This window comes from Silurus meridionalis, chromosome 10 (assembly GCF_014805685.1).
Source record: "Silurus meridionalis isolate SWU-2019-XX chromosome 10, ASM1480568v1, whole genome shotgun sequence".
Classification (NCBI taxonomy): domain Eukaryota; kingdom Metazoa; phylum Chordata; class Actinopteri; order Siluriformes; family Siluridae; genus Silurus; species Silurus meridionalis.
In genome coordinates, this window is record NC_060893.1 from 12610150 (window position 1) to 12622639 (window position 12490).

The 12490-nt window shown below is 39.9% G+C and overlaps 1 protein-coding gene across 2 annotated transcripts in view; it reads right to left on the minus strand.

Moving 5' to 3' along the window:
• Window positions 1-12490, minus strand: part of ldlrad3 (low density lipoprotein receptor class A domain containing 3) — a 77839-nt gene that overhangs the window by 37014 nt on the left and 28335 nt on the right. For both annotated transcript variants that reach the window (XM_046860290.1, XM_046860289.1), the window contains exon 2: window positions 11456-11602. In XM_046860290.1, coding sequence (XP_046716246.1) covers window positions 11456-11602 — 147 coding nt within the window. The remainder of the gene's footprint in view (window positions 1-11455; window positions 11603-12490) is intronic.

Consider the following 12490-nt stretch of genomic DNA (forward strand, 5'->3'; position numbering starts at 1 on the left):
TAAGAGCGCATAGGCGTCTGTTTACTACTACAGAGAATTGTGGCAGTTGTGCGATTTCGAAAACGGCCAGAATGATTACGCATGCACCATAAAGACACATGGATCTCATCTGACTGAATAGAAGAGAAGATGTTACGTAATTCTGTGCCAGGTGTCTGTTAAACGGAATGAATTTGTGAGGCGTAGAAAAAAAAACCTGACTGTTAGAAAACACCAGGACAACTTTTGCTTCTCGCACTTCTTTCCATGCGCACCTGCAACACCACAGATTGAATCTCATATCGCTGATGGAGCTCTGAATGACAGCAACACTGTAAGTTCCAAAAATAAAAACGGGGTACAATGCAGTATGCACTGGCAGCACATCTCTGCAGTATGAACAATGAAAATGAAATCACTTCAAAAAACTGGCAGCGGTAGAGAAGGTAGAGAAGATCTTCAATCATTATCATTATAACACACATTAATAATTAGAGTAGATCTAGAGAAGAAAGTCAATTAAGTTCTTAATAAATATGGTCTCATGTTTCCATTTGTATTATTTTTTTTGGGGGAAAAAAGATGATATAAGTTACAGCTGTTGTCATGTACACGTCTCATTAAGGCTGGTTAACAGTGTATTTGCAGACGAATCTGCAGGATTAATTTCCCATTCAATTATTTGTCTTTAGCAGCTCTACTGCTTGCAGTACTGAACATCCTTTCAGCACACTTAGTGCTGTTTGACTTTGCAGTATACTGCTGAAATGTGATTAAGAGCAATGATTTATAATTCCACTATCCGGTGTCACCTAGTAGAACTTTTGAGCCATGTTTCTTTATCAGGTCATCCACTGTGGCCTCTGGGTTGCTAGATAGGGTGTAACTCTATAGTTCTTATCCTGGAAAGCTGTGTTAGGTACTGTAAGAAGCACAAGAAATAAAACTGCACAGTCCTGCACCGTGTTGGGAATGGTGCTTCTAGCTCATGCGATTACTGCAGGAATGAGAAGATAGTGGGGGATGGGAGTGGAAAAAGATGAAGGAGATAAGAGGGTTTTCTGACCTTGGGAAAGCACTCCTATAGACAGGAATCAATAGTTAATAGCGTCTATGTGAAAGCCATGAAGGCATTAGGGACCATAGGCGGGTGGGCAGAGAAAGTGGTCCAAGCAATCCCTGCTTGCTTGACCTTGGTCTCGATCTGGATTACAATAACTTTCCAGCGCAAATTCACTGCTACAACTTTGTTTTGCTCGCTGTTAGAAAACATTGGGATTCTTCAGAGGCATTGTGAGCCGTCAGCAACAGCGATCTCCTTTTCCTATTCAGTCTATTCGAACAGTATCAATCACACAGGCCCCTGTAGAACAAGTTTGTTTAAGTAGCAGGCTTTAGCGGATCTGTGCAGATGGGTATCCTCAGCAGAATTAAGCAGCAGGGGTGTTGAAAGAGAAAGATGAAATATTCAAAGGCGCTTTTCATGCCTATAAATAGGTTTATTTCCAGTGAGAGCTTGACACAATTAGGGGGACTTATTTTATTTTATTTGTTTTATATATATATATATATATATATATATATATATATATATATATATATATATATATATATATATATATACACATACATACACACACACACACACACACACACACACACACACACACACACACACACACACACATTTCAGACCCTCTTTGCTGTGCTTGGGCTGCTGCAGAGAGAGGAGTGGTCTGAAAGCTGTGGGGAAACAGGAAGAAGGAGAGACAGAACCTGGTCGATATTCCATCTTTGCTCTTTAGTATTAATTATACCAACCCATTGATCAGCCATCCATTAAGAGTCTTGCTCTGTGACAGCACTCTTCTGGAAAGGATTTCCACTAGACTTTGGAGCCTGGACGGTGGGATTTGCTCATTCGACCTCAAGAGCATTAGTAAAGTCGGACTCTGATATCAGACGTGAAGGCGTCACATGTTCCAGTTCATCCAACTGATGTGCGGCGAGTTCTTTTAAATCCATATCTTCAATGACATTGTTTTGGGCATCAGAACACTGTCATGCTGGAACATACTTTAGCAACTTAGCTCCAGTAAAGGGACATTTAAATACAGAAAAACTTTTTAGATGACTGCCTGCATATAACCTTTTGGCAAGATTTTGGGGAAAGCACCTCTATTCATTTTCTTATTTATTTGAGCAGAATCAAGTTTTACCTACATGCACAAAAGGTTTGAAGGCACATTGGTCCTTTTAAGACATATTTCACAATCACATCCATGTCTTTCCAAAATTAAACCAGTCCATTTGGGCTTTTTTGGGTTTTGTACCAAATATTATAAACAGTCGGCCCTCACCAGATTCAAACCAAATTTGGTAAAGATCTCAAAAGATCCAAGATGCAAAAGAACTTCTGAACTATTCAAGAGCGTTGCCAAGTGCTCAATAAATGTTGAATAAGGCGTAATCATTCATTCCAACAGATTCTTCTCATAGCACTACCAACTGACAACAGATGCCCTTATATAACAAACATTCTAATACTACTTCTAAAGGAATCCAATCTGATTTGCTCAGACTGCTGTGACACTATCCATATCAATGGTAAGGTAATAACAGGGTGGCGTACAGTAAAGCAATCTTACATCATGGATTGTTACACTAATCTCATAATTAAACAGCGGCCATGTTCTGAGCACACGCCATTGGCGACTAATCGTCTCAGCAGCACCAGTTGCTTGTGTACAAGTGTTTTTACACTTCATCAGACTTAAAGCAGACTTTGTCAGCATGATGTCAAGATATTTGCGATACCCAGACATTCCTGCACATGTGGTGCTTAGGCCCATTGCAGTTATATTTCTAAATGATAATCTTCATCATATACAAATGTGTACAGGATGTAAACAATGCAGGAGAAAATTGCAGCATATTGAAATAACAATTATCATGGTCAGGAATTCAACAATAAAAAACATGCTTGAGCTATGTTGTTCCAGGAATTAACGGTGATTCCTTCGCCTTGTTTATCCTTGCAGTACTACACTCCAGGCGGTGTAAGTTAATGGCCCATCGAGATCTGAAAAATCCCTTTTGCAATATAATGCTCATTACGATGCCTCTATTCAATAAACAAGTGCACATGGCTGATAATGAAAAAACAACAACCACAAAGACTTGTCTATATGCTTGTGCGGCTGTTGAACAATTAACAGCATTTCTGAAAGGCCGTGTTTACACTGTAATCCTAAGTGCTCGATTTCTATTTACTGCTCAGAAACAGGTTCGATACAGTACAGTTATTTACGTTATCATAACATAATATGGGTATTCCTAAAAATAATAAAAATCATGCTTGGAATAAATGTAGAGATACAAATGAGGAAGATCAATAATACAAATAAAAAGTAGTTTTGTTGAAAATGTATGTGATTTGTGTTGAAATTGCTGCCCCACAAATTCAAATTTAAATATTTTAAAATGTGTGATTAAAATAAAAAAAAATTGAAAGTAAAATTTATTAAAATAATTTAAAATGTGTGCTAATAAGGATTGCGGTAGTTAGCTGATTACCCACATTAATACAGTCTAATCGAAACAAAAATAAGGCTAATAATATTTTAATGTGGCACACTTTTGACCTTGACAGAGTGTAACCAGGTCACAATTCAGCAATGAGAGGTGTTGGATGTTCTGTCCTCATACTGTATCTCGCATAAAATATGTCTTTCAAGTTCTGCCTAGCACCTGTGTCCTTGCATTGCTTTGTGAAAAAATTCTTCCTGTGTTGCTTCAGTGGTTACACATACGTGTTCATGACTTCATCCTTCCACGCTAATTAGTCAACGTAGGAGGCTTGTGTGATGTAGCGATTTAATTGTCTTTACATTATACAACCCTGCAACAATATCCTGTGACATTTACTCTTATTATAATAGAACACCAGAGCCATTAACCTTTAAGCGTTTTTTCACAAGAGCATCATAATTTGACACCAGATTACGCCTGTTCATCGCTCGAAACAAACACAAGAAGGACAGTCACCAAGAAAACGGGAGATGAGTTGATCAACATATGAACCTGCACTGTTTAGCACAGGTAATATTATCTGACACCACTTTGAAGCCTCAACCCACAGCTGGATTTGACTCAGCTCATGAGGTGTTTTTGGTCTTTCTGTCAGTGGAAATGTTGAATAGCTAATTAATATGAAATAAACTCCATACAGTGAAAAAGAAATCAGGAGGATAAGACAACACAGGATTTGAGATCTCATGACAGACAGATAAGGTTACATAAATTCTGCTTCCTCTGTCAGTGATTTCAGCACGAAATTACGACCAAAGTAAACAAATCAGCAATAATTGACTTCTCATTCACAAAATTGCTTTTTAAACGTTCTGTTTGAACTGTTTCTCCTGTGCAGTGCCGGCAAAGTTTAATGAATGAGCACCTTAATTGCTGTGTGTTTTAATGCTGTTAATTTGTTTTTGATTACTGTACCAGTACTTTGTTTTAAATTGCCTTGAAATGTGTTTTAGTTCAACCTGCAAGATTCCCAATGAAAAGCCAACTCGAGTGAGGAAGTTCATTTCTATGGTAACAAATAATGACTATAATTATTCTGCTGGGTAAGAAGGGTAAAAAAGGAAAAAATTTTACCTGCACTCTTTACTAACATATTCATGCTAGCAAGGTGTGCGGTACAACCTCTTTTTCAAATAGTATTAACAAAGGTGTCATGGAAAACGTTTACAGATTCAGTAGACAGTTTTAGAAGAATATAAGTCTGTTCCTTTTGACAAAAAGAACATCGCATCTTGTTCCTTGAACTTAATTATAATATGCAATTAAACCTATTCTTTACTACGCTCTAAACCTATTGTTTTTGAGCCAAAAAAGGAAACAATAAATAAAAAGTACAACATATATAAATGCATTTAAATACACCACAAGCTGCATTAGCACAACAAAAAACTCCACTTCATTCCACACATTCCACACTGTGGTGTCTAAAAGAGCCCTGACCCCATCCAAATTAAAGACACCAAATGCTGAAGAATGGGTTTATAAGTAATAAAGACATTTTCTTTATTCTACTGCATTAATTAGACTAGATTTGACAGTTATGCCATTTGGCAGATGCCCTTCCCCACAGCAACTTACAATTATATCATTTATACAACCAAGCAGTTGAAGGTTAAAGGCTTTGCAGTGTGAAAGTGGCAGCTTGGTGTTGCTGGGATTTGAACTCATGACCTTCTGATTAGAAATCCAACATCTTAACCACTGAGCTACCCCATCCTGTGGTATCTTAGGAAATAGAAGTGGTACAACACTGAACACACACACACACAACTGTGCACACACGATCGTGTACACACACACAGTTACCCTCCTCCAGATGTCTCTCAGAAGACATGATACATTGAGGAGGTGATCATTTCACTAGTCACATGTGCAGCATTATAGGCTTAAGGCTAACCTTAGCCATGGCTTTGATGACTCTCATTAAAGTGAGCACCTGAGGAAAAAAGTCATGTGTAATTTATAAATGATGAATGCACAAGTTTTACAATTAATGAATCCGTGTCGAGATGGATAAAAGCCGTGAGCAGAAGTGGCTGCTTGTAAAGCGAAGGTGGTGATGTTTTAAGTGTGTGTTAGCTTTGTGTTGTTTGTCCAGCTTCGAGATCCAGGAATACTGGAGGTAGACCCTCTGAGAAGTTAGATAAAGCACCCGAATCGTTTCTCTCCAGAGGATTTAACAAATTCCTCCCCTGTCCACCGCAAGTCATTCTGACCTGATGACCCCTTTATTATCCTGGTGTTACCAGTGTCAGCATTCCTGTGAGTATGTCTTAATCCTCACCAAGTCTTACAAAAGACCTCACACACGCTGCTAAATAAACGCTGCATGGAATTTAAAGCATAGCAAATGCCAAACACTGCTATTAATATGCAGCATAAAGAATTCAGAAGCAGGATCTAATTAAATGTGACCTTTGAAGTAGTTCATCATTATAAACCGTGATTAAACACAACCTGTTAAAAAAAAAAAAAAGCTGTAGAAATGTCGGTGGATGTGTATCGCTCTGTGAGTGATCAGTTTGAGCTGCAGCATCCCACAGATCTGAAATTTCTGATTGGGTGAGCTGATGCCCAAAAATGACGACACCCCAAAAATGCTATTTTATGTATACAGTTCTGTACTGTATTAACATTTTACTTCATTTTATATTTAATAATAACTCTTTTATTAATACATTTTATTATTTCAACATCTTCATCCTCTTCTTCTTATTCTTTTAGCTTCTCCCATTAGGGGTCGCCACAGCGGATCATCCGTCTCCATACCCCTCTGTCCTCCACATCTTCCTCTTTCAACCCAACTACCTGCATATCTTCCTTCACCACATCCATAAACCTCCTTCTTGGTCTTCCTCTTTTCCTCCTTTTTGGCGGCTCCATCCTCAGCATACTCCTACCGATATACCCCATGTCCCTCCTCTGCACATGTCCAAACCATCTCAATCTCGCCTCCCTCACCTTGTCTCCAAAACGTCCTACATGCACTGTCCCTCTAATAAACTCATTTCTAATCTTGTCCATCCTCATCACTCCCAACGAAAACCTCAACATCTTCAGCTCTGCTACCGCCAGCTCCACCTCCTGTCTTTTACTCGATGCCACTGTCTCTAAACCATACAACATCTCAGGTCCCACCACAGACCTATAGACATTTATTATTTCAACATAAAACTCCATTAAAAGCAATTCCCTATAAGTTTTTTGGTTGTGTTATCCGCAAGAGAATCAGCCAAACAAAATAATTATGTGACAAATGCAATTCTGCGATAAACCCGGCCACGAGATTCGAACCGCGATAAAGCGGGGGATTACAGTAGATGAAATGTATTTCTCACTTAAGTATTTATTGCTCAAAGTTTATGGCAATCTGACTGCAGGAAATATACACATATCAATCAGGAAACAACGAAAACTTTGTTTGCAAGGCTGGGCCATAATTTTCCATTCTTTTTTTCTTCTACTCAGGAAGTCAGGCTGCTGAAAGTCGAGTGCAGGTCAGGCTTCTGGGATGCTCTTGGGTGAACTCTCTGTCTCGTTAGTCCAAGTATAGAATGTGAAGGTGAACAGATGGATATCTTATAAGCAGAGAGCTAATGCTAATTTACTGTTGCTTCTCTCGGGTGTGTATGTGCATAGAAATGATTTGTTTTTTTAAATCTCCAGCCTCAGTGCAAAGATACAAAAGCATTTAAACATTAGCTGTCTTCCATGATTGTCAACAACGATCGTGGTCCATATAAATAATGCAAAAAGCAGTTATCACTATGCAAAGCTGTACTAATAGTCAATTTTCAAATCAATCCACCAACAGGTTGCAGTGCTCCACAATTACTTAAAGAAAATGATATAAATACTATTTAAAAAAAAATTCTCATGACTGTAAATGAGGTTTGCAAAATTGGCTCATTTTTTCTCCTCTGTTATTTTCCATGATACACAAAAAATGAGCAGAATCAAAAGTTCAGGGGGTGGAGTGGTACCTGACCCAGCTCATCCTACAAAACTCCAACACCAAACAACACTCAACACATTGCCTTTTCTCCACCCCTGCACTTTTGTGTCACCTTTGTGCAGATAGGGGAGTGTGATCGAGTATGACTCCACCCCATGGACATATTGTTCTACTGTAGATGATACCTACCAAAAGTGTAAATCACACCAATTTATTTTATCCAAGTGAGAAGTTAGAAGTCAATAAGAGTAAATGCTACAGCTAAACCTCTTCCAAATGCCTTCTTCCACCAAAGCCATGCATACACAGTGATCCATGGGACTACTGCACAAACAACTTAGATTAAAAGGCAAGTAAATACCATTGTTAAATACAGAGGAGCCGCCGTACACACACTCATACTGATCCATTTAACATCTCAAAGTAGCTGAGCTCCGACACATTCCCTATTGTGGAGTGATTTCCAAAAACAATTTCCCTTTAATGAGACACAGGGGACTGAATTGGCTTTAACCTTTCCTCTTAGCTTTGCATAAACAGCCCAATTTGTGCGTGAGGCTGTTTTCATCTGTCTCCGCCACTGACTGCGCAGTCTTTCTTAGGAGGGGACGAAGAGTCGAGTCATTGACCCGACATCAGGAAGAATCGGTTATTAACAAGCCCTGAGAGAATTTTAGCTGCCTGTCAAAAGTAAGATCAATGGATCCATAATACGAAGCGCTACAGATGCCCCGCTTCTAATTGCAGGGCAAAAACACGCGACGCGAAACGCATCAGAGGAAATGAGTGTCTGCTTGTTAATCAGAGAGCAGATAAACACACAGGTGGAACCTTGTTTCCATTTGGGGCCGACTCTTGCTTTACTTGCTGCTGTCCTTTTCTATCTTGGAGTGCTTATTTTCTCTGCTCTTGGGGAGAATAGGCTGCTGCTTTTGTGATTGAGTGCCTATTGTGGTTTGCTTCAGTGTCTGAAGAATTTACAAATGAAAAGCCTCGTTAAAAATCTGCCCACCTCTGGCTGTGCACTTGAAAGCAGACATTTTACAAAGAGAAACATCTCTCACAGGGCAAATGACTTGGGTTAGGAGAGACAAAGCAAAACTTAGTGATCCCACCTCTGGCTCTTTCTCTATCTCTTCCCTGTCACCACTCCCATAAGACTGTAATTTACTTTAGAACAGCGGTCCCCAACCTTTTTTGCTTCACGGACTGGATTAATGTCGGACAATATTTTCACGGACCGGCCTTTAGGTGTAGCGGATAAATACAACAAAATATAAAGATACGACCGGCATAAATACTGGTATTTACTAAATATAGTAATAAACGTTAATCCACTGTGTTGTTTTTGGTTCATTTTGTTAGCTTGGGGGTTTTAATTTAGCGGTAATGTATGTGTTGCGGGCCGGAGCAGCCCCTTTAAGAAGATAGAGAATTGAGGTAAAACATGTGACCGAGGGGGAGCACCTTCATTTGCATCGAGAGAGAGTCATAGACAGATGTGGTGGAGAGAATCCGGTCATTTTCCAAAATAAAACATTGTTCGGAATTAGATAATAAATGAAACGGAAAAAATGTAAGTTATGTATTCTTTCCGTGCGGCCCTGTACCAATTGCCCAGTGGTTGGGGACCACTGTTTTAGAGCTCAGTCTGAAGAGAGTTTTTAAAAACTTTCAATCAGGATACAATATGCACACAAGTCACTGAACATAGACAGATGAAAGCAACAAGTAAGGGGGGGAGGGGGCTTTTCAGGAGGAACAATTCTTCACAATTTCAATCTGGGGCATGACGGTCAAATAAATGTGTTGATGAAATAGCATCGGAGTAAACCAACAAGCTTTTACAGACTTCGGTGGAATCACGAGTGAGAGTGGAGTACAAAAATATCCGGTGTCAACTTTATAGAGTCTCGCTTTAAAGAGTCTCCTTAAAGCCAGGGCCAGCAAGGAAGTTCCTTCATCTTTGGAAGTCTTTATGTAGGGTTTCTTCAGAATAATAAATATGTGATAAAGACTTGCTTAAGCTGGTCTTCAGCTAGCAAGGGGCAAGATGTGATTTGGAATTTCTTCACGAGCAAAATGAGCAACACATGGGAGAACATGAGGTGCAGATGGGGGAAAAAAATGGTACAGATGAAAAGCTGTTCATTTCGAAGTGCAATTAACATGCATGACTATCTTTTTCATTTAGCCATCCTTACAACCATAAATATGTGACTTTAATTTGAAAAATATAATACAAAAATGCTGTGGAGACATTTTTATTTTATAGTTTATAGAACCATATGTCCATTGCCAGAGGCAGATCTACAGTAGCTCTACAGTAGCAGCTCATCAGCCTGTTATCGGTAAACAATGTTCATCTCTGCATTTTTGGCTCTGAATCTTCCTGTATTTTTCTAACCAGCAAAAAAATGGAAATCGTACAAGGTGTTTTAATGACTTGCAGCTCTGGAAAATATCATTTACTCAAAGCTAGAGGCTGATGCTGTAAAGGAGGTTAAAAACCTCTTATTGAACCTCTTTGAGTGTTTAAAGGCTCTGGCATGGAGAAGCTGGTGTTGGATCTGTGATGATCGCAAATGTTGAGCTATTTTATAAGTTGCTCAGTAGCTCCTGGTTCCATAACCTCAAATGATTGTATAGGTTGTAGAAAGCACATTACTCATAATCGTACATTCCAGTGCTCATGTTAGTTCTCACTCTCCAGTGTTCTGTATTGTTTAAAGATTATAATCACACTCTTGATTTCACCCAAATGAGGATGGGTTCCCTTTTAAGTCTGGTTCCTCTCAAGGTTTCTTCCTCATAACATCTAAGGGAGTTTTTCCCTTGCCACAGTCGCCATGGCAATGCTCATCAGGGATAAATACACCTCGTTTACCTTAAACTCTTAAATTCTGTTATGACTGTTTATGTCTGTTGTGAAAAGCGCTATAGAAATAAACAACATTGTTCCCCATATTTAAAATAATATACTGTCAGGTTGAGTTCGAGCTCTAATGCTATTGGTTGTTGTGCGGGTCAGGCAATTAATACAATGAAACTGTGATGTGGTTTTTTTCCAGATGAGGTTGTCATACTGTGAAACCGTAACACCTCTAGTGAGAAGATGCTACTTTGTGCCAGAACAGCACCTTGTGTTCCACATTTTGTCAGAACACTAAAACAGTAGGCCAGGCTGCCACATTATATAGTGAGATAGCACATAGGCAAGATACACAAACTCCTCAGGCTTCTAAACACAGCAATAATAAAGTGGGGGAGATAGAGAGAGAAAGCTAAAAGGGAGGGGGGAGAGAGAGAGAGAGAGAGAGAGAGAGAGAGAGAGAGAGAGAGAGAGAATAGGGAGGTGTCTGCAGGCGACAGCAGACACACCAGACTCTCCAGAGGCGTCGCCTAGTCTCAGTAAATGTGTGCTGGGGCCAGCAGGGGCTTGGTGGTTTGGCACAGACCCACTTTACTTTGCTCCACACATCACACAGCCTCCACACTGCTTAATTAAAAAAGAAACCAGTTGTGGAAAGCGGCAGATTGAGCAGATACGCCAGTAAGTGCAGGGGAACCCCCTGACAGCGTAGAGAATACACAACATGACGGGGCTTTCTGAAACAGGGCTAGATCTCACCAGGCAAAAGACACAAAATGATGTCGTACCAACATTTCCATTTCTATGTGCAAAGAATACCGAGATGTGAAAAGAGAACCAAACGCTTGAGAGAGTAAAACAGGGAAGTCGAAGAAGGATCAAAGCAAACACTATGCCTGAGGCGGTCTGTGCTAGCTGTTATTACTGGTGTGTAACGATCATAACGAGTGCTTTTATTCTGGCATATTCACACTGCTTTTGCTGGCGTGGAAGGGAAGGTGTCCCTGCTAAGCGTTTGCATGAGTTGTGCTGTAATTAAAAAGATTCAGGTGACTTACGGCAACCCTTCTCGTCGCTCTTGTCGAAGCAGTCGGGGAAACCGTCGCACTGCCAGCTTCCTGGGATACACACGCCATCGCCACACATGAAGTTTCCTGGAATGTTGCATTCAGTGGTGAAGTTATTCCCAGGGAGAAGCTGGCTCTCTGAAAAACAAGACATCACATTACCCTTAGGATGGAAAAACACTGACAATATTGCAAAAGGTGCTCTGACTTCAAAAGCACTGAGAGCAATTTTACTGTTGAAATTTACTTCACTGGCATTTCATAGTGGAACAAAATGTTTCTATGGGACAGTGTATCAGATGATTAAAAAACTAAAACCTTTTTAAGCAATATAATTCATACACAGTCTAGTTAGCACTACAACAAGAACATCATAAGAATCTACTGGGAATTATTCTATTGAAAAGTTAAGCAGAACTGTGGAAATAACTTCAGCAGGAGGTGTATCATGGTCAGGGTTGTGGTGGATTCGGAGCTTATCTATCAGGAGTGCACCCTGGATGTAAACAAGCTGTTGTGCCTGTACATTTCAGAGCCTCTTGAACACACAATTTCATACTCAGGGCAAATTGATAATAGCCGATTCAACTACTGCAAGTGTTGGAAAGATGGGAGGAAGCTGGAGAAAACCTGGGAAAACGTGAAGCTGCTCAAAGACAGTAACCTGAATTTCAATCAGGGATGGTGAAGCTATAAGGCAGCAGTGCACCACTGTGCAAAACTGATAAAAATTGTCTCAAGTCAAAAATAGAAGCATATGTATGTGCAAAATTTAAGAGCGCACTCCTGATGATGAGAGCAGAAGATGAGTGTGCATGTTTGATCAAGTCTGTTTTAGCTTAGTTCAGGTAAAAATCAATCCGTTGTTGAGGGGCAGCAGAGTGTGAGGGAGCCTGACTGCCTCAGGGAAAAAGCTCAAATAAGGGCTAACAAGGTTGCAAACTAAAATTAGCCAACTAGCACCCGATACTGACGCTCATTCACCGGAGGGCAGAGCGAGAGGCCAGCATGTGGCCTGATGAATTG